Source organism: Danio aesculapii, chromosome 20 (assembly GCF_903798145.1).
Source record: "Danio aesculapii chromosome 20, fDanAes4.1, whole genome shotgun sequence".
Classification (NCBI taxonomy): Eukaryota; Metazoa; Chordata; class Actinopteri; order Cypriniformes; family Danionidae; genus Danio; species Danio aesculapii.
Genome location: NC_079454.1, coordinates 24,741,198 through 24,761,793, shown reverse-complemented (window position 1 = coordinate 24,761,793; position 20,596 = coordinate 24,741,198). Strand labels below are relative to the sequence as shown.

Below are 20,596 nucleotides of genomic sequence, written 5' to 3'. Positions count from 1 at the left end.
TGAAACTTGTCTATAACACTTGTTCACTGCTGCTCTTATAGTTGTTTAAATTGCTTCCTTGTCCTCATTTGTAAGTCGCTTTGGATAAAAGCGTCTGCTAAATGACTAAATGTAAATGTAGATCAGTTGTAGTTTTCTTATATACGTCATTTGCTTTCTGAACCAAAGTAAATCAAATCAGACATATAAATTTATAGTATTTGTTTGCAATTCAAGCAACAAGTCAGACTTATAAATATATTAACTGCAAAAACATTTAGCAAATACATGTATAAATGTTTGTGTTTTTAGAGTGTTTGGCTCCACCTCTTGGCTCGCCGTACACAGTGTAGTCAATATGGCGGCGTCCATAACGAGCGTATGATATTGACATTTAACGTGAGTTCGTTGTCTTGTCGTCTGAATGCCTAATTAACGTATGGTTTAATCAGTTGTAATTCTGCGATAATTTAACCACGTCGACTTGCGTTGTGTATTAGTTTTTCTCTATTGGTTTGGCACATTACTTGAAACAGGAATTACATTCTCAAAACAACATGGACAAACCTCTAAACCACTTGGCAATTCTTCACAACAGACTTGATTTTCTCATTCATTTCATCAAATTGCAAATGTCTTAGTACATATTTGCAAATGATTACGTACAGATAGCCAATATTTAGCACAATTTCCAAGCGAATAGATCTAGTTGATCTAAACTGATTGTTGATTCTCAGTTCAATGGTTGTTCGCTCCAAAATGTGTCAGCGTCATTTCATTGTATAAGTCATCACATGCACAATAGTCTGTTAAATTGTCAAAATTAGTCAAGAACATAATAGCATGAATACCATATATGAATCTGTGGAACATTTGATACATTTATTACAGCAATTGAAAGTTAGGTGAAACTAGAACTTGACAAACAAACGAGGCATTTCACACATCTCAGATGACCAATCAAGCACTGTAGGCTGCATATAATTTTCATAGTTTTTTGTTTGTGTGTTTATATTACAGTATATTTTGTTTTATTCTGATGTATGGAAATTACTTTGTGTGTGATTGATAATGGTTGCAATTTCCTTGGCAGCATGAGTGCAATGTGTGATGTCAAACCTTGGAGGCTCTTAAACTAAAATTCTAAAAGAATACCTAACTAAAAGAAACCTATTTTTTTTTTTTTGTCAGTTTTATACACAATTGTATTCTGTTAGCTAGACAAAAACAGTACAGTAACCATTGTCAATGAAGGACTGGGCTAAGACTGTAAAGTGGACATGAGGGATATTTCAATGGTCCTCTGCGATAGTGACAAAACATCTAAACATTTTGACTTGCAGTGCTAACACAATGCCAAAGGGACGAAGCATTTTGGGGGCACTGACTGTTTAAATGAGAAGGAAATTTAGTTTTGACATATGAGGGAACTGTTTTGGGAAAGGTATGAGCTGTTGCAGGTGAATCATGGTGTTGTGCTGAACCATCCACATAATTTTGGCAAAAGCACTAAGAGTGTTGAGAATGTCCGGTCTGTTTCAAAAAATGAGCCAAAGCAATTGAGAAGGATATTTGCCACTTTTGTGGCACTGAAGGGAATTCAGGAAGGGAATTTAGTTTTGATACATGAGTGAACTGTTTTTGGAGAGATATGAGCTTTTGCAAGTGAGCTATAGTGTTGTGCTAAACTGTAACAACTGTAAAAGGTGATGGCAATTCGTTAACATTGATTTATTAATTTGTACACATTTCTCTATCAGTCGTTTTCTAAATGTCAGATTGTACTTAAAAAGCCCCAGCAATGTTTAAAAAAATTGGTGTATTTGTGTGTATATGTATATAAATGCAGTGATACGTGGTATATATAATACCACAGCAGTATATATAGCCTATTCAATTTTTACACTTACTGTATATAGCTTAATAAATAATTTACAAGCCGTTTTGACATGTAAAAATGTGCATGCCATAATGTTGTAAAAATGACTTGCACAGAATTACCTGAAAACAGTTGCAGAGTTCGGTTGCAAAAACCTCTAAATGCAATATAAATTTTTCCTCTAAAAGCTGCTTTTTCATCAGGATCAATGTGTAGGTTCAGTAATATCACATTTATGGCAACGAATAAGTCCTTTTCCTGGTGTTTAAAGTAAAAAGGCTGAGGAAAATGCTCATTTCGATAGAAATTTGAGACAGCACTTAGAGGTTTTTGCATCTGAACTCTTCAGTTGTAAAATATTCATTATTAATTTTGACCTGAATTTTAATGGGGAATAAGAATACTTCCAAAAAGTACTTTTCCTACAGCAAAGCCTTGAAAGTTGCCCTAAAACTATAGCACTATGACAACACACTCTGCTATAAGTGATGAATTACTGTAGGTGGTAAAATACTGTAGAGTTGTTGTCATATTCATATACTATATATTTACAAGACACTAAGTATGATTCTTGATCTTATTAGTGAAACATGTCTGTCAAAAATGCATATTATGCTTACTTATATGTGATCATTTTGTATTTTTTCTTGAATTAAATTTAAGAGGAAACAGTCACCATGTTCTTTTGCACTTTGACCTTTACTCACTTAAACTGATACTTGCTCATCAGCGTTTATTCTGCAGATGTGTTTTCTCTGATAGGCTGGGGATGTCCAGGCTGGCTGTGGTGTTCGGGGGTTCGCGCGGCATCGGGCGAGCAGTTTCTCAGCTGTTGGCACAGAGGGGTCACAGGATTGTGCTGTTGTCTAGAAATAAAGAGGGGGCACAGGCTACTGCTCAATCCCTCCCTGGAGGTGAATCATTTTAAATAACCAAGACTCTTTTAATAAGTGTTTTTTTTTTAAATTCAGAAGTATACATTTAATTTCAGAAAACCATTTGGGCCTAAGCTGCGACGTCTCAAAAGAAGAAGAGGTTCAGAAAGCATTTGAGACCATCAATAAGACCTGTGGCACTGTAGCGTTCCTGGTCAATGCGGCTGGCATTAACAGGTCAGACAGGATACTAACAAATAATGCAGAAAGTAGATGTAACACTTTATTTTGATGGTCCATTTGAGTATTAGTAGACTGATTAATATCTGTTGATACTGCTTCTTTAACAGACATTTAACTGACTATAAGACACTTTGCAAGTACATGTCAACTTACACTAACCCTAACCACATATAACAGTCTACTAATAATAATAATTAGTCTATCTAATGAGAAGTAGTTGGGATGTAGATGCAATGTAACTTGAATTCAACAAACAGACCATCAATATAAAGTGTGACCAAAGCAGATTGTAATCTTGAAAATACATGTGACAGATTGAAGATTGATTTCAGTATTTGGTTTGTAGTCAATGCGCATGACCAAATAGGAGTAAAAAGAGATAAATGTCACATTATTCTTCTAATCAAATATTGAATATGTGTTTATTTTAAAGAGATGCACTGCTATTGAGGAGTAAATCTGAAGACATGCTGTCTGTTTTGCACACTAACCTGCTGGGCTCCATGCTCACATGTAAGGCGGCTGTACGAAACATGCTCAGTCACGGAGGAGCCGTTGTCAACATTGGTGAGCCATATTTCAGAATGTACACTGCCTATGATGATCTTATTTATTATCTCAATTTAGAAGTGACAATAAGTTTAAGATGTGAAAAGGGAAACGTTAACTCTGCATCAGTAACTGGGCAGTTTGTGTTGATTTAATCACCACAAGATGGCGTTACAGCTTTAACATTGTGAATCGTTTCACTGATCGGGATTGGTCACGTCTTTGTCACGACATTAAAATGGAAATCCGTTTTTTAAAAATTGTGTAACAATCAGATTATTATTATTATCAACAAAATATTATTATTAGAATATCTATATTATTATAATTAGAAATATTTATTTAGCATCAATTAGATTTGTTACATAGCTCTATGATCCTATGTATGTTTACTGTGCAAACGCTGACATGAAATATTAGCAAGAATAATCCTTTATTGAAGTTTTAGAAAGAAATAATGTTAAAAACCTAGATTTCAGCATGTGTTTTTGTCCAGTAAGAGTTTTAAACATTTTCGTAATTGCATCAAATAAAATGGACAATTATAATTGTATAGAAAGTATATCAAAATGCAAATAAAGTGTTTCATTTTGTTTGTGAAAATAAAATGTGTCAGATATTTTTGCATTTTCATCTAGCATAACATATATTTATGTATAAATGAAGCAACATGCTTATTCTTACATGTACTTATACTGTCTAATCAATCATTTTTTATTTTATTTGCTGAAAAATCGTAAAACCTCCACTGTAAAAACAATTCTTGCTGCCTTCAATTGTTTTTAGTTGAATCAAATGAGCTTTCAAACCAATAAAACTGACTAAAAATGTTGTTAAACTCATTTAACTTAACACATTTAAGTGGATGGAACATAAAACGATGAAGTTGTCCCAAAAAAAATTCAAGAATTGTATTGTTTCAGTTCATCTTAAATAAGTGCACTGTAAAAAAATACTAGTTGCCTTACATTTTTATGCTGAATCAAATTAACCTTGAGACATTTAAACTTATATTATATTGAACTGGCTTAAAAAGCTTGTGAAACTTACAAAATTAAGTTAGAACATGATTAACTTAGTTTAATAAATTACAAGGAACTGAAAACATGTTGTCATGACTAACTGATCATATCAGTTTTTACAGTGTAGCTTGAACAAGCAGCAAAATCCTTTTTTGTGTGTATGATGAACCTGACCATTACCTGACCATTAAACCACACTGAACTGAACTAAACTGAACTTCAACTCTGAATACTGGGCTGACACTGTTTTAATTTACTTTAATCTTCTATGTGAAGCTGCTTTGACACAATCTACATTATAAAAGCGCTATACAAATAAAGATGATTGAATTGAATATTAGAACAACTTAAAGTAACAAAAACATTTGTTGTCATGACTTTTTGTCAAGATTTTTTTCAATGTTGTGGTTTGAAGGATAGTGTGAAAGACAATAAACAATCAACCGATATATGATGTATTATTTCTAATCACTGGTGCACAGTGGTGGAAAGAGTATGTGCCCAAAAATGTAGAGTAAAGGTATCTGTTGTAAATATTACTCAAAGTATGAATAAAAAGTAGACCTTTCAAAAGTACTCAAGAGTATTGAGTATTACGCTGGGAAAAGTTCATGCGTTTACATGTAATTTGTGTTTGTGTGTGTAAACGTAACATTCTGTAGTGCATTTAGTGATTGTTTAAGGCCGTTTCAGTCATCATAAAGTCGACATCTGCCATCTTCCATCAGTGACATGCAGTCTAAACAGTCTCTGGGTCATTGAGTGTAAAGTGTCTTCTTGGAGACTTTTTATGTTTCCAAATAGTGTGCTGCATGTCTTGAGGTAGTTCATTATGATGTGCATTACTTTCTATGTGTGATTTAATTGGACAGGAATCACAGGACTAATTTTTCTAATCCCCATAGACAAGAAAAAATAAAGTAGTGACTGCAGGTTGAAGGAAAGTAGTGGAGTAAAAGTACCAATACAGCACTAAAAATGTACTTAAGGGAAGGTAATAGTACACGTTTTTGAAACTACTCAGTGAATTACAGTAATTTGAGTATTTGTAATTAGTTACTTTACACCACTGCTGGTGCATTACACATGATGTCACATGTAGTGGTTAGAAGATGCTCACGCTAAAGATGTTGGAGTTTTTCTGCCATGAAAGAAACCACATCAGATTTGCAATAAATGATTTCAAGCAGAGGTGCCCAAAGTAGGGCCTGCTGGCCCAATGTAACCTTTAATTTGGCCCACTGTCCTCTCTGAGAAGACAGTGAGAATAATGGGAGAGGATTGAGGCAAATGCCTTTATAAGAGATCGTCATTTCTAATTTGACATAACTTTTTTTGCATGTTTGTTTTATTGCTGAACTACAAAAAAAAGCAAACGGAAATGACATCTCATCTCATCCTCGTCTGGTTTTCCGGGGCCGGGTCACGGGGGGCAGCACTCTTCGGAGAGAACCCCAGACCTCCCTCTCCCCAGACACATCCTCCAGCTCCTCCGGGGGGATCCCGAGGCGTTCCCAGGCCACCCGAGAGACATAGTCTGTCCAGCGTGTCCTGGGTCTTCCCTGAGGCCAGCTCCTGGTGGGACATGCCTGGAACACCTCCTTAGGTAGGCATCCAAAACAGATGCCCGAGACACCTCAGCTGACTTCTCTTCATGTGGAGGAGCAGCGGCTCTACTCTGAGCTCTTCCCTGGTGACAGAGCTCCTCACCCCATCTATAAGGGTGCGCCCTGCTACCCTGTGAAGGAAACTCATTTCGGCCGCTTGTATCCGAGAGCTTGTCCTTTCAGTCATGAGCCAAAGCTCGTGACCATAGGTGAGAATAGGAAAGTAGATTTACCGGTAAATCGAGAGCTTTGTCTTCCAGCTCAGCTCCTTCTTTAGCACAACAGACCAATACATCAACCGCATTACTGCTGCACTAACCTGCCGGTCAGTCTCACGTTCCATCCTTCCCTCACTCGTGAACAAAACCCCAACATTCTTGAGCTCCTTTCACCTGGAGATCAAAAACCACCTTTTTCCAGTGGAGCACTATGACCTCGGACTTGAATTGAAATTAAATGTATCAATTAAATCCTCCAGTTATGTTAATTGTATCAATTAAATGTTGTAAAAAAAGATATTTTAAAAATGTAAATGATGTCAACGGTGAGCAAATCAAGGCAAAAACTAGTTTATCAAAAAACTCCATTCTGTTATAAATTAGATTTTTGTATTTACTGTAATAAGTTCATTATAAAATATAACAAATATATGCTGTATTAGTTAATATAAAGCAATATTTTCTAGTCATTATTAAATATTCATAAATAAATTAGTAAATTACCCATGGCAACTATATATAGCTTCAGCCCACTAGCCTTAATCGAGTTTGGTTTTTGGCCCTTCATCAGAAAGTTTGGGCACCCCTGATTTAGAGAATAGAATGAAGACAAAAAAATCAGTTCCATTTGATATGTTTGGGTTTTATTTTTGTAGTCACCCCAATATACCAATATAATTATCAGTATACTAATACATAATATAAAATAAACATTTAAGTATAAAATATAAATATCTGTTTTGGTCAAAAATCTGCCCGTTCCTTATATTTGTTTGCATTTTGTTTTTGTAATCAGGCTAATTTTTGTAAATCGCCCAAATATAGCAATATAATTATCAGTATATTAATATATAAAATAAAAATATATCTGTTTTTGTTCAAAAATTGGCCTATTCCTCATACGATTATGATTCTGTGGTATTTCTAAGCTTGTGATGTGTTTCCTCAGGTTCAGTGGTGGGTGTGAAGGGTAACGCTGGTCAATGTGTGTACAGTGCCAGTAAAGCTGGACTAGAGGGATTCACTCGCTCACTGGCAAAGGAAGTGGCTTCCCGGAACATACGAGTGAACTTGGTGGCTCCAGGTCTTTTTCCTCTTTTAATTACCACTAATACTGTTATTACTTTATATTAACAGCGACTGAATTAATTGTCAGTCTGGCCTTTCAGGATTGATTCACACAGACATGACTGCAGGACTAGAGGAAGCAGCAGCGGTGAGGACCATTCCATTGGGCCGTTTTGGGGAACCTGCAGAAGTGGCCCAGGCTGTGCTTTTCCTCCTAGAGTCGCCTTATATCACAGGACAGATTCTGCTGGTGGACGGAGGACTACAGCTACTGATGTAATGATTCTATGAGTCACTGAAGTATTAAAGTGCATATTTTTGTTTTGGTGATTATACCTAATATCCCTATTTAGGGATAGAGTCAAAGCTGGATATTGTTAATCTTCTTCTCATCGCTCTGTGGAATTCTGAGTCATGTAAAACATTGTGTAAGAGTAGTTTTGGACCATCTGGATTGGATTAATGTTATTTTTAGTTCACTGGAGTTTTTGGGTTATTGCTGCATGTTCCATACTTAAGATAATAGAGGTCACAGATCAACCAGTGGAGGATATGACTCGTTTTGTGATGTCATTGCTATTCTTAGCATCCATATTTTATTCAACTATAACTGATTTTAAAGTGGCCGGTTTGTGAAAGATCAGAAATATACACATTTTGTAAAAATCAAGAATGAATTGTGTAAAAAAAAAAAAAAAGATTCAAAGATGATTCCTTGGATTTACAATTTTTTTTTTACGTTAAATGGTTGTAGACAATTTATTTGGGCTGCATTTAAACAAACAAATTAAGTTGAGGGCATCATGGTGACGCAGTGGGTAGCATGATCGCCTCACAGCAAAAAGGTTGCTGGTTCGAGCCCCGGCTGGATCAGTTGGCATTTCTGTGTGGAATTTGCATGGGTTTTCTCTGGGTGCTCTGGTTTCCCCCACAAGTCCAAAAACATGTGGTACAGGTGAATTAAATAAACAAAATTGGCCGTAATGTATGTGTGGGAATGCAATAGTGTATAGGTGTTTCCCATGTTGGGTTTCAGCTGGAAGGGCATCCGCTGCGTAAAACATATGCAGGATAAGTTGGCGGTTCATTCCGCTGTGGCGACCCCTGATTAATAAAGGGACTAAACCAAAAATGAATGAAAAATTGAGTATTATTAAATTTAATTTGTTTGTTTAAATTCAACACAAATAAATAGTTTGCAACAGCTTTGCAGATAATTTTTTCAGTGTACATTTTTATCTCACTATCCTAAGGAGGTCAGAACGTCACGATTACAAAATCTGAGTTTAAAACTGTAACTGTCACAACAAAATATGACAAGATAAATTGAGAACTACAAGAAACATTCTGAATTAAGACCAAGTTTACGTCTCTTTTCTTTTCCAATTCTGACTTTGTTGTAATTGACTTTGTTAGGACTGAAAGGAAATCTGATATATATATATATATATATATATATATATATATATATATATATATATATATATATATATATATATATATATATATATATATATATAAATATAAATAAAAGAATACTACAACTTTGAAAATCGAGAACTCTGCAAATAAGAAGAGAGCTAAGCGCTTTCTGTCATCAATTTAAGTAAACTCTGAAGTTTCACATTGAGGAACTAAAAGAAGGAATAACTGCAGCTATTCAAACTTACACCCGAGAGACTACAGAGAGTGTGGAACGAGTTCGAGTATCGGGTTGATGTCACTCGAGTGTCTGGAGGGGGTCATGTTGAACATCTATGAACTAGTTTTCTACTGAAACATGTTTCTTTGATTAAATACAGATTTTCAAAGTTTTGGTATTCTTTTTGAATCACCCTGTATACTTTGTATTGCAAAGTATAAATTAATTTGAAATTTGTTTTATTTCAGCTAGAATGAAAGCAGTTTTTATTTTTTTATAAACATTTTAAGGTCAAAATTATTAGCCCATTTAAGCACATTTTTTTGATAGTCTACAGAACAAACCATCGTTATACAATAACTTGCCTAATTACCCTAACCTGCCTAGTTAACCTAATTAACCTAGTTAAGCCTTTAAATGTCACTTTAAGCTGTACAGAAGTGTCTTGAAAAATATCTAGTAAAATAATTTGTAGTCATTGTGGCAAATATAAAATAATCAGTTATTAGAAATGAGTTATTAAAACTATTATGTTTAGAAATGTGTTGAAAAACATTGTCTCTCCATTAAACAGGGGCTAATAATTTTGACTATTTATATAAGTGTATATAGTAATAAGTCAGAATTTACCCTTTCAGCGTTCACAAATCTTACTTTCTTTTGATTACTTAATAATGGAGCTATATTTGGTGTTGCATACTATAAATTAGGTTAGTCAACAATTACTTTTTCTTTGAAGTGAGGTTTCCATATAAAAACCCTCAAATACACTAATTAAAATTTACCAAAATCTAGCTGTTACATCATGAAGAAAAAAAAAACAGAGCCCACAAAACCACAAAGCTCAATCAGCTTTCTTGAGAGATGTTTTTTTGCACTCAACCCAGACTCAAATACTTTTAGAGATGTTTATTTATTGTACTATTCATAAACCAGTAGAGAATAAGGAGAACAGTCTGTATACAGGCACAGGTTGGCTTGGAAAACAGAAATACTGGAGAATAAGAGCCTCCTAAAATCTGCCTACTTGAAGGAATAAGAACTGTGTAAGAAAAAAAACAAAAACATATGCAATCACAGGCTTATATGACTAGATTACGCTACATTGTTTTGTATATACGTTGCAAATGTGTGCGAGATGATTCCTAAACTGTTTCAACTCCCAACGTGAGTATTTGATACTCCACTGATCGTTGAGAAAATGTCAAATGTTTTATCCCCCTCGAAGAAAGCCAATTAAATTAATTCTCAACAAATCCACGTGCACCTTTTCTGCATGTTTCTGTAATTCCAAACCTGAAAACTGAAGCCCACCTGTCAAAAGCTTTACCATCAGTTCCTTTCATGCGCCACCACCATCTTTAAAATCAGTCAAATCCACATAATCCACCCCCCGTCCTCTACAAACTTCCTTCCAGCACTTTCATTATCAGCATTTCTCAACAATCATCTGTCCAAATCTCCTCACTCGTGTCACTCGACGTATCAGTCTCCACTTTTAATCTCTCCTAAAAATCATTAAGGCCCGGCCTTGTGCAACATCTCTGGACAGGAGCTGAGATCCAGACGCAGCTTCTATCTATGGCAGTGTGCGACTGGCATCATGCACCCTGAAGCTCCAAGGACAATGGGGGTCCCTGGAGCTTCAGGATGCGTCCATCTTTCCAAAGCCTTGCTCCTTAAATCTTCCAGACGACTTTCAACCCCTCCCCTCCCACCTAAAAAGAAGTCCCCGTGCCGGAGAGGAAAACGTTTCCTCCAGCGCTTCATAAATACATCTAATCTAAAGCATTAGAACTAAATACATAAGAAGTGTTACATGTTGGCACCGTAGTAACATGCACAGCTAGATGCGAGTTATTCGAATACATTTTTATTTATTTTTAGTTCATTTTAAAATTAAATATTACTTAGGCACTTGTGAAATAATCTAGAGATGAAAAACAAGGTGATCATCGGTAAACTACCTCCTTCCTCACAGCCGTGTTTCTGTGTGTGTGTGTGTTTTAAGTGCGCCAGTGAACCATTAAGTCTGTTTAAAAGCAGGATATGACCTTACTTAAGCACCCGCATCACTTCCCTCTCAAAAAGCGACTGAAATGAAAGAATAGCGAATGGTTTAGTCCTCTCCTCAGGTGGTGGAGAAGAAGTGAAAATACCAAGAATCGTAATCTTCGAGGAAGTGCGGAGCAGCTTGCCGTTCCATCACTCTTCTCTCGGCTGTTGTAGGGAAGCGAGTTGGAATTATGGAGTGCGCTGGATCAAGGGCTTGAAGGTCAGATCCTCTATTCTAGTCTCTACAGGTCGTCGCTCTCCACCAGGGTGCCGGGAGGAAGAGGGTTGGAGTCTGGGAAAAAGGCCGCCTTCACGTCCAGACCTCGTTCTGTCAGGGCGGCGTAGCGGCTGGTGGATGGACGCACCTTTTTGAGCTTTGGGGTGTGAGTCTGCTGCCACTGGGCTGAGGGAAGGAAAGGGCGAGGATGAACATAGTTTCTCACTTAGAAGAAATCACAGGATGTAATTATGAATGCTGTTCCTCAATTACAAAAACATACAGAGTCTTTGCAGTTTCATTTAAAGGGATAGTTCATCCAAAAATGACAATTTACTAACAATCAAGTTGTTATAAACATTTATAAAAATAAAGTTAGAAACCGGTAACTAGGGCTGCACGATATTGGAAAAATCTGATATTGCCATATTTTATTTTTCTGCAATAAATATTGTAATATGAAAACAGTTTCAGAAGATAGTTTGAATAGCACTAATTGATAGTTTTCTGGAGAGTCTAAAGGGGGTCACACACCAGAAGTGCCGCTCGGCGCCGGGCCGCGTAGCGCCATGCATTTTAGAATTCTAAGCACAGATTTCTATCAGCGTACACACACACCGGCGCTGCAAGTCGTCGGCTGTCCGCAGCACCCAGCCATGACTCAGGACACTGTTCATATTCCTGCCGCACCACAGAGCGCCATCTGATTAGTTTCATGTTAAATATCATGCGAATGTGCGCATCTGGTGTGTGAAACTTTTAACTGTCATGTGCGCGCTGTCGCGGCGCTTCCGGTGTGCGACCTGCTTAACAGTATTCGGGTACCGAAATTGAATTATCACAATGCAAAAAAATGCTTTTCTTTGTTTCGTTTCTAGTCCCAATAGCTAAAAAAAAATAAAAATAAAAAAATCTTAGAGTAAAAATATTGTTTTGTTTTCAACTTCAGAAAAAATAAGGCAAAATTAAGAGACTTTCCTTAAAACAAGCTAAATCTGCCAGTGGGGTAAGTGAAATTATTTGGTTTTCACTTTGACATGTACATATTTGGACTATACAACTCAACATCCAGGTTTCTTCACTAACCGCATCTGTTTAATGTTCATCATTTTTTATTATTATTATTTTATTTTTTCAGATTTATTTTGTGTTGTCACTTGTCACTTTATGTACACTGGAAGCTTCTGTAGCCAAAACAAATTCCTTGTGTGTGTGTGAAGCACACTTGGCAATAAAACCGATTCTGATTCTGATTCTGATTCTGAAACAAGACTAAAATTCAAAGTAAGATATTTTTTTGTGTAAATCATAAATTCTGTATAAATTCAGTGATTAAATACAATTCTGTAGTTCCTGCTCAACTATAGTTCAGACTCAACATTCCATATCTTTGCGATGTGACTATTGCAGATGTGCTCATTGTGCTATTGATGCTAAAGCCATATATTGTGCAGCCTTAGCGGTTTCCAAGTCAAGTTTCCAGTTTCCAATACATTTCAAAATCACTTCTTTCATGTTCAGAATGGAAAAAGAAACTCAAATAGGTTTGTGACAATTGAAAGGCAAGTAAATGATGACAGTTTTAGGTGAACTATTTATTTAAATGTTTTGAGTTGTCTTGTTTTTAGTTTAAATATCTAAAAAAAATACCTAAAATCAAGAAGCACTTTCCAAACGAGAAAAAAAATACTGTTTTGTTTTTTAAAAATGTCAATAATAAGTGAGTTTGACCTTAAAAGAAGCTCAATAATCAGACAGCGGAGTACATCAAAACCCATTTCAAACAAGATTATTTTACTTGCTCCACTGGCAGGTCATTTAGATTGTTGTAAGGAAAAACACACTTAATATTTCAGACAATAGGTGCATCCCAAATTGCATACTTATGCACTATTCTACGCCATTTTGTAGTATAAATTGTGCATTCACACTGAAAACTCTGCAGATAATAACAAGTGCACTTATTACCCGGATGATGCACTTACTCAACCAGTAAAATGAAGTGTGGAATGTTGGACACTTCACGCACTCAACGGCCGCTGCTTTGCTCACGTAGCGGAAGCGGTGGAGTTTTCAGCCACTGATGTTGGATTACGTTTTTTATTTTGGATTGTGAAAGCAAAATTCTCCTAGAACAGTAATTATACCTCCTCTTGATAGTGAATGCAATTATACTCATGGCAAGTTTTATTTGATAGTTTTGTCATTTATTACACTAACTCGGTAACCGTCAAACATCATCAGGGAAACGGTTTGAATTTCCACTTATTAAACAAACGCTAGTGTTCCATTTGGGATGACAATGCATACATATACTATACTGTGAGTGTCTTAGTGCACAAGTGTATAGTGTGCCAATTGGGACACAGCTAAAACATATTTTTACTTGTGTCTAAAATTCTGAAATCAAGCAGAATTTTCTAGACAAGGCCAAAACTCAAAGTAAGAAAAGCATTTTACTTAAAACCTTAATATATCACCAGAAAACAGATGTGATCATTTTGGTTTTTTGGACTTTCACCAAAAACCAGTTACTGTACATCTAAAAGTCTATAATGTTCTGCTAAAGAAATAAATTCAGAAACATCTCGAGTAAATAGCACATTTGTGTGTGAACTGACCCTTTAATATTAAACTCTCAAAGCTGATATAGTACCAAAGCCAAAACATAAGTGTTGAGCCACCTTTAGTTCCAACTGATTCCAGACTAGAAGTGTTGAGTTTTAATCAAACATTGATCAAACATTTTATAACATTCATTATTAAATCACACCCCTTCTGTCTATTTCCTCAGCCCCACAGTTGATTAAGCCTTGGGTAATGCATCTGTATTGTTAAACTTGTTGTTGATGGCAAAAACACAGCAGTGGCTGATGGGATTGCTATGGAAACAGCGTTGAGCGGAGGAAGGGAGTGTGCTTTTATTGGACAGATTAAATAGGGTTTTGCCTTTAGTCTGAAGCAATTTATGCAAGAACACTGATCTGATAAACCACTTTAAAACTACTTAGTCTGTTTTTAGTGGTCCTTTGCCAATCACAATTCTGCAAGGCGTTCATAAGTTCGGTTCGGTTTGTGTTGTGGGTTCAAACTAACCGTGTACATCGAGACGTGCTGTACTAGAGATAATGCCAGCTTCATTCTTAGCCGAAACTGTGTACCAGCCTGCGTCTTCCTTCAGAGCTGGCTGGATGATCATACAGAGGTAACCAAAGTTGTCCTGGTGCATGCTGGGAAACAGAAATGAACAAGTTGCTACATTGTTCAAACAAATGATGAAGTAAGGAATAATTGATGATAGGCAGTTGAATTATAAAAAAACTTAACCTTAAGCATGCTTTTTTTAATTCTAATTATTCCACTGTTAGGTACATGTATAGACACTGTATTTCAAGAAATTTGTCCTCAAGACTGATATGTTTTTATTATATTTTTTTATATAGAATCCTGTGGAAAAAACTCAAATCATTAGGCGTAGAGATATGGAATTGTAATGAGGTCGAAACCTGCCCGGAACTACTTTCGCAGTTCATTTGCCTAAAAATAGGAATGTTCATCAGCCAATCAGAACCAAGCATTCAACAGCTCCATAGTATAAAATTAATTCATGCCAGTATTGGGGTTTTTTCCAGACTGCATGAGCATATTACTGACATTTGAATCCTCGTGAACAAACATCCACAAACGATGTGACTGGAGGCTGTTCTGCTCTCTGAGGTGGCGCAGACGGTAGTGCCTGTCATATGTTACTGTGTTTCTTTTACAAGAGTCTTTTCATCTGTGTGTGTGCGTGTGTGTGTTTGTTTACACAAATATAGCAACTTAAAACAGCAGCCTAACAAAAGCTGCCATATACAAACACACGGTGCCCGAGAACACTTTTTTTTTTTTTAATCAATAAGTACGTTTACATGGACACCAATAATTTAGTTTTAATGCGATTAAGACAATACTCCGATTAAGAGTCTACCATGTAAACAGCGATTTTAGATTAATTTAATCTGATTAAGGTCATAATCAAACTAAAGAGAAATCAAATTAGGACATGTGGAGTCTGCCGATTCTAGTCACATTATTGAAGTGCATTACAGACATGTAAACACCTTAATCGAACTATTACCGTCATGTAGGACTTTTTTTGCGATAGAATAGTCCACACACACACACACACAGGGTTTGACACTCTCTGCACCCACCGAGTCAGTGCAGACTACAGACACCTGCATCGTGAAAAGCGGAGTTTTTTTTTTCTTCCATTCAGCGTGCGGTATTAACTTCCATTAAAACAACTCTCTTTTAGCAGTTCATAGTTGCATCAATATCTCGTTTGTCACGGGGGACATGCATGAAATGTTTCTGAATGAAAGTGAAAGTGCCAAACTGCAGTTAAAGCCGACAAATTAAAAATGAAACACCCGAAATTACTTGAAACTCTGGAGGAAATGTGGATAGCGTGCTGACGCGATGACATTAATCAAATTATGTGCTATAACATGTAAAATGGGATCATGAAAGGAACATTCAAAAAGCAACTCCTGTAAACGCCTTAATCTTATTATTGTCTTGATTAGATTAAGGCAAATAATTCGATAACCAATGTCTATGTAAACGTAGTCACTATGAGGTCAATAAACAGGTCATTACTCAGTACAGGTAACTTATGTATTATATGCGGGAGGGCTGTGATTGGTTAAGATCTTGTACCTTATCCTGTCTGTGTTATGAGTGAAAGACTCATTCTCTTTCTTCCAGAAGATCTGTGGGAATGGGACTCCAGACACGCGACACTCCAGACGCACAGGGTGACCTTCAGCAACACTTGTGTTTTGGAGTTTCTCAATGAAACTCGGAGCTTTATGCATCTCTTTGGCTGAAAAGAAAAAAAAATATTTATTCATATACACATTTTAATATCAAATTAATTTTAATTAATTTAAATTTTAAATAAAAAAAGTAGACCAAAAGTGACATTATATTGGGAGTCGTTAATTGGAGATTTGGACTGAATCATTTAAATCAGTGAATTGTTAACTGCAGGGTTGCTCTGACCAGTTAAGGTGAATCAGTGGATTGTTATCTGCCTGGAACATTTGAATTAACTGGAGACTCCCACAGGATTCTTTTCAGAAGGGCTCATCCCTATGCCCTAATCCATTCGGAGGGTCCCTTTTAAGCGATTAGAACAGAAACTTGCACCTGGATGGCCAGTATATTGAAGAGTTAGCTCCAACCCTAATCAAACACACCTGAACAAGCTAATCAAGAGCTGCGTCTTAAATGGCACACTATACATTATGCACTCATGCACTATGTACTTATGCACTTACACACTCAACAGCAAAGTATATGTATGTAGTGTTGTCCCAAATGGAGCACTAATGTTTTTTTACTAAGTGAAAAGTCAAACCGTTTCCCTGATGACATTTGACGGTTGCCAAATCAGTGAAATAAATGACCAAACCATCAAATAATACCTGCCATGTGTATAACCGCATTCACTTCAGGAGGCACTATAATCCCTCTCGTAGGAAAATTTTGCTTTCACCATCCAAAATAAATACAAGTTATCCAACATAATAGCTCCGCCCCTTCCGCTATGTGAGCAAAGCTGCAGTCGTTGAGTGCGTGAAGTGTCCATCATTACACACTTCATTTTTTAATCGGCTGAATGAGTGCATCATCCGGGTAATTAAAGTGCACTTAATATTTTTAGAGTTTTCAGTGTAAACGCACTTCTTACACTATTTATACTACAAAATGGCGTAGAATAGTGCATAAGTATTCGATTTGGGACGCAGCGAAGGTCTTACTATGTATACTTAAAACTTCCAGGCAGGTGTGTTGAGGCTAAACTCTGCTGGGACACCGGCCTTCCAGGACTAAGATTGGTGACCCTTGGATTAGAAAACAGGGATGAGAACTTCCGAATTGTGTGCAGTGTGTGACACCAAACAACTTTCCTGTTTAAAGGAACATGGCCTGAAGTTTCCATCAATTGTATTTTTCAAAATCCTTCATTTCAAAGAGCCCTTCAAAGTAGCCAGTTTTGAGCACTTTGGAGCGATGCATCAATATGGCGGCCATGATTTTTCCACTCCGAAGTTTTGAATATCCCATTTGGAATACACCGTTTATCTGACTAGATCATTTAAATCAGTGAGTCAATACCTGGAGACTAGTTCGGAGTGAATCATTTGAATTAGTGAACTTTTAACTGATGACTTGTTCTGACCAGTTCATGTGAATCAGTAAGTCAAGTAGAAACTTGCTCTGACTGAATCATTAGAATCAGTGAATTATTAACTGCAGACTCACCCTGACCACTTAATGTGAATCAGTGAGTCAACTAGAGACTTGCTCTGACTGAATCATTTGAATCAGTGAATTGCTAACTGCAGACTTGCTCTGACCAGTTCATGTGAATCAGTCATTCAAGTAGAGACCCACTCTGACTGGATCATTTGAATCAGTAAATTGTAAACTGCAGACTCACCCTGACCAATTTATGTGAATCAGTGAGTGAACTCCAGACGTGCTCAAACTGGATCATTTGAATCAATGAATTGCTTATTGCAGACTTGCACCGACCTGTTCATGCGAATCAGTGAGTCAACTTGAGACTTGCTCTGACTGGATCATTTGAATCAACAAATTGCTAACTGCAGACTTGCTCTGACCAGTTTATGTGAATCAGTGAGTCAACTGTGGACGTGCTCTAACTGGATCATTTGACTCAGTGAACTGTTAACTGCAGACTTGCTCTGACCAATTTATGTGAATCAGTGTTTCAAGTAGAGACTTGCTCAGACAGAATCATTTGAATCAGTGAATAGTTAACTGCAGACTTGTTCTGACCAGTTCATGCAATTTAGTGGGTTGTTGACTCAATAACTGATGCAAAAAAAGATCAATTCAACCCACAAATGAATCATTCAGTCTGATTGAAAATACTGATTTGAAAGGTTAATTGAAAAGAATCACCTTATTCATGAATCAAGCAACACTATTGAGTCGGTGACTGTTGCTACAGCTCAAATGAACTAAGAATGACATGTTGCATGTAAAATAGTGGAGTAAAAAGGAGGATATGATGCATTGGAGTGTAGTGAAATAAAACCACCACTCAGTCATCATCATCTTATTATTTCTATGTCAGTTTGATCCCAAATGACATCTTAGCACAGACTCTTGTATTCCAAGCTGAAGTACCTGCAACAATGAGCTCCAGGTTGAATGAGTTCTGTCCAGCCCTGTTGCTGGCGATGCATGTGTAAACTCCTGCATCTCTGCTCGTCACCGGCTCAATGACCAATGAGTGAACCCCGTTCTCCCTCACCAGCATCTTGTGGAAGGAGTCTGGACGGATGGTCTGGCCATTCAGCTGCCAGATGAGGTCAGGAGTTGGCAGTCCGCTCACCTATGAATAAAACACAAATCCAAATGTTTTAATTCGACATATTCTCTCCACAATTATTCTTTCTAAAAAAGCGTAAATATTTTTATTACAAGCCTATCGTCAACTGTAATGTTAGCGTTTACGTCTGGAGTGTGGTTCTCATGGGAAGCAGGTCCGTGCACAATACCCGAGCTCAGTTTTCACATTCCTGAGAAACACAACACCTGCTCCACCCGAAGGTGTGCCAGCGACAGACCACCAGTGACTGCGCCTGTGTGTTTACATTTGTTTACGAGTTTGCTCATGAATTTACACCAGGGGTTGAGAGGGTGGACGGAGAAGATCTGCATTTGTTGAGATGTTTTCTGAGAACGTGCATGACATTATCGAGTTCCCATGGGTGTGCATATTCCCTGTGTGATGCTTATCGTTTCTATCACACACACAAAAGTCAAGTGTGTTCATAGCCTTTATTGAAGAAAAAAACAGCCTGTGTAAGCGAACAAGCAGAAAACGGCACTTTGATTTTAGACCTTCTGAACTGCATCTAGGGACATTTGTGGTTTGGAAAGTTTGAAAGTCTCAAAGCCAAAGAAATAAATCAGTGCTATAAATACCATTGACATTAAGGGCTCTGTGCATGAGTGCATTACTGATCAGGGCCTTTTTATAGCATGTGAAGCCCTCCATGGCACAGTGAGCCTTTATTCTGACATGTGCAGCTGATGGGCAGGCAGAAATATAATGCAAGACTATGGTTAGACATATAAGAGAGAGAAATATGGATTTTGCTGGGTGGATTTGCTCTTCAGTGTTTGGACTTTCAGCAGTGAAATTTAACTGAACCACACTGAACTGAACTTCAACTCTGAAAACTGGACTAAGACGGTTTCAGTTTACAAAAATATATATAAATAAAGATGAATTGAACTGGATTGGGCATGGTGGCACAGTGGGTAGAGCGTTCGCCTCACAGCAAGAAGGTCACTGGTTCGAGCCTCGGCTGGGTCAGTTGGCATTTCTGTGTAGAGTTTGCATGTTCTCCCCGTGTTGGCGTGGGTTTCCTCCGGGTGCTCCGGTTTCCCCCACAAGTTCAAAGACATGCGTTTCAGAATTTGGTAGGCTGAATTGTCCGTAGTGTATGTGTTTGAATGAGTGTGTGTGAAAGTTTCCCAATGATGGGTTGCAGCTGGAAGGGCATCCGCTGCGTAGAACATATGCTGGATAAGTTGGCGGTTCATTCCGCTGTGGCGGCGACCCCAGATTAATAAAGGGACTAAGCCGAAAAAAAAAATGAATGAATGAACTGAACTGAAATATGTAATCTGTAATGCAATTGCAATGTAATGTGCATTTATAGTGCTTTGCCATACACCCAAAGCGGTGTAAAACTTTATGAGGGGGTCTCTCCAAACTACCACTAGTGTGCAGCATCCACCTGGATATTAGATTATATATATATATATATAGAAAAGCGGCAGAAAAGAAAATCTAAATGCATTTTCCTCAAACAGGATCTGAAACAACTTAATATTGTGAATTTTTTCTAAATAAATGGTCACTAAAGTAATGCATTTTGACTTTAGCTAAAAATGACAGATTTACCCTCTATAAAACAGCCATTTTGTATAAAGTTTGCCCATTTCTTATTAGAATAAAAAGAAGTAAAATATGTATATGCAGGTATTAAAACATCTTTCTACACTGGTCACTTGAGGAAAAAGTCCCTGCCTGACAAAGAATTTTACTGGCCTTGAAACGTGTAATAGTTTTGTTTTGTATTTGTTTTTATGTAATAATGTACATGCTAATTTTACAATTCCTGTGAATTCTTGTGTAATAGTTG

At 36.9% G+C, this 20,596-nt stretch overlaps 2 protein-coding genes across 9 annotated transcripts in view; one reads left to right on the top strand and one right to left on the bottom strand.

Moving 5' to 3' along the window:
• Positions 1 to 342: 342 nt before the first annotated feature.
• cbr4 (carbonyl reductase 4) lies at positions 343 to 8,796 on the top strand. Of its 2 annotated transcripts, none has more exons than XM_056445592.1 (6): positions 343 to 378; positions 2,621 to 2,772; positions 2,850 to 2,970; positions 3,410 to 3,543; positions 7,322 to 7,456; positions 7,569 to 8,796. In XM_056445592.1, exons 2-6 carry the CDS (start codon positions 2,628 to 2,630, stop codon positions 7,718 to 7,720), a joined length of 687 nt encoding a protein of 228 aa, XP_056301567.1. In that variant the 5' UTR covers positions 343 to 378; positions 2,621 to 2,627; the 3' UTR covers positions 7,721 to 8,796. The 2 variants fall into 2 exon arrangements, with proteins under 2 accessions (XP_056301567.1, XP_056301566.1); XM_056445591.1 differs by having other exon boundaries at positions 7,542 to 8,796.
• A 1,180-nt stretch (positions 8,797 to 9,976) lies between these two features.
• Positions 9,977 to 20,596, bottom strand: part of palld (palladin, cytoskeletal associated protein) — a 163,100-nt gene continuing 152,480 nt past the window's right edge. For all 7 annotated transcript variants that reach the window (XM_056480584.1, XM_056480586.1, XM_056480588.1 and 4 more), the window contains 4 exons: positions 18,564 to 18,771; positions 16,059 to 16,224; positions 14,451 to 14,584; positions 9,977 to 11,540 (listed from right to left, as the gene is read on the bottom strand). In XM_056480584.1, coding sequence (XP_056336559.1) covers positions 11,380 to 11,540; positions 14,451 to 14,584; positions 16,059 to 16,224; positions 18,564 to 18,771 — 669 coding nt within the window. In that variant the 3' untranslated portion in view covers positions 9,977 to 11,379. The remainder of the gene's footprint in view (positions 11,541 to 14,450; positions 14,585 to 16,058; positions 16,225 to 18,563; positions 18,772 to 20,596) is intronic.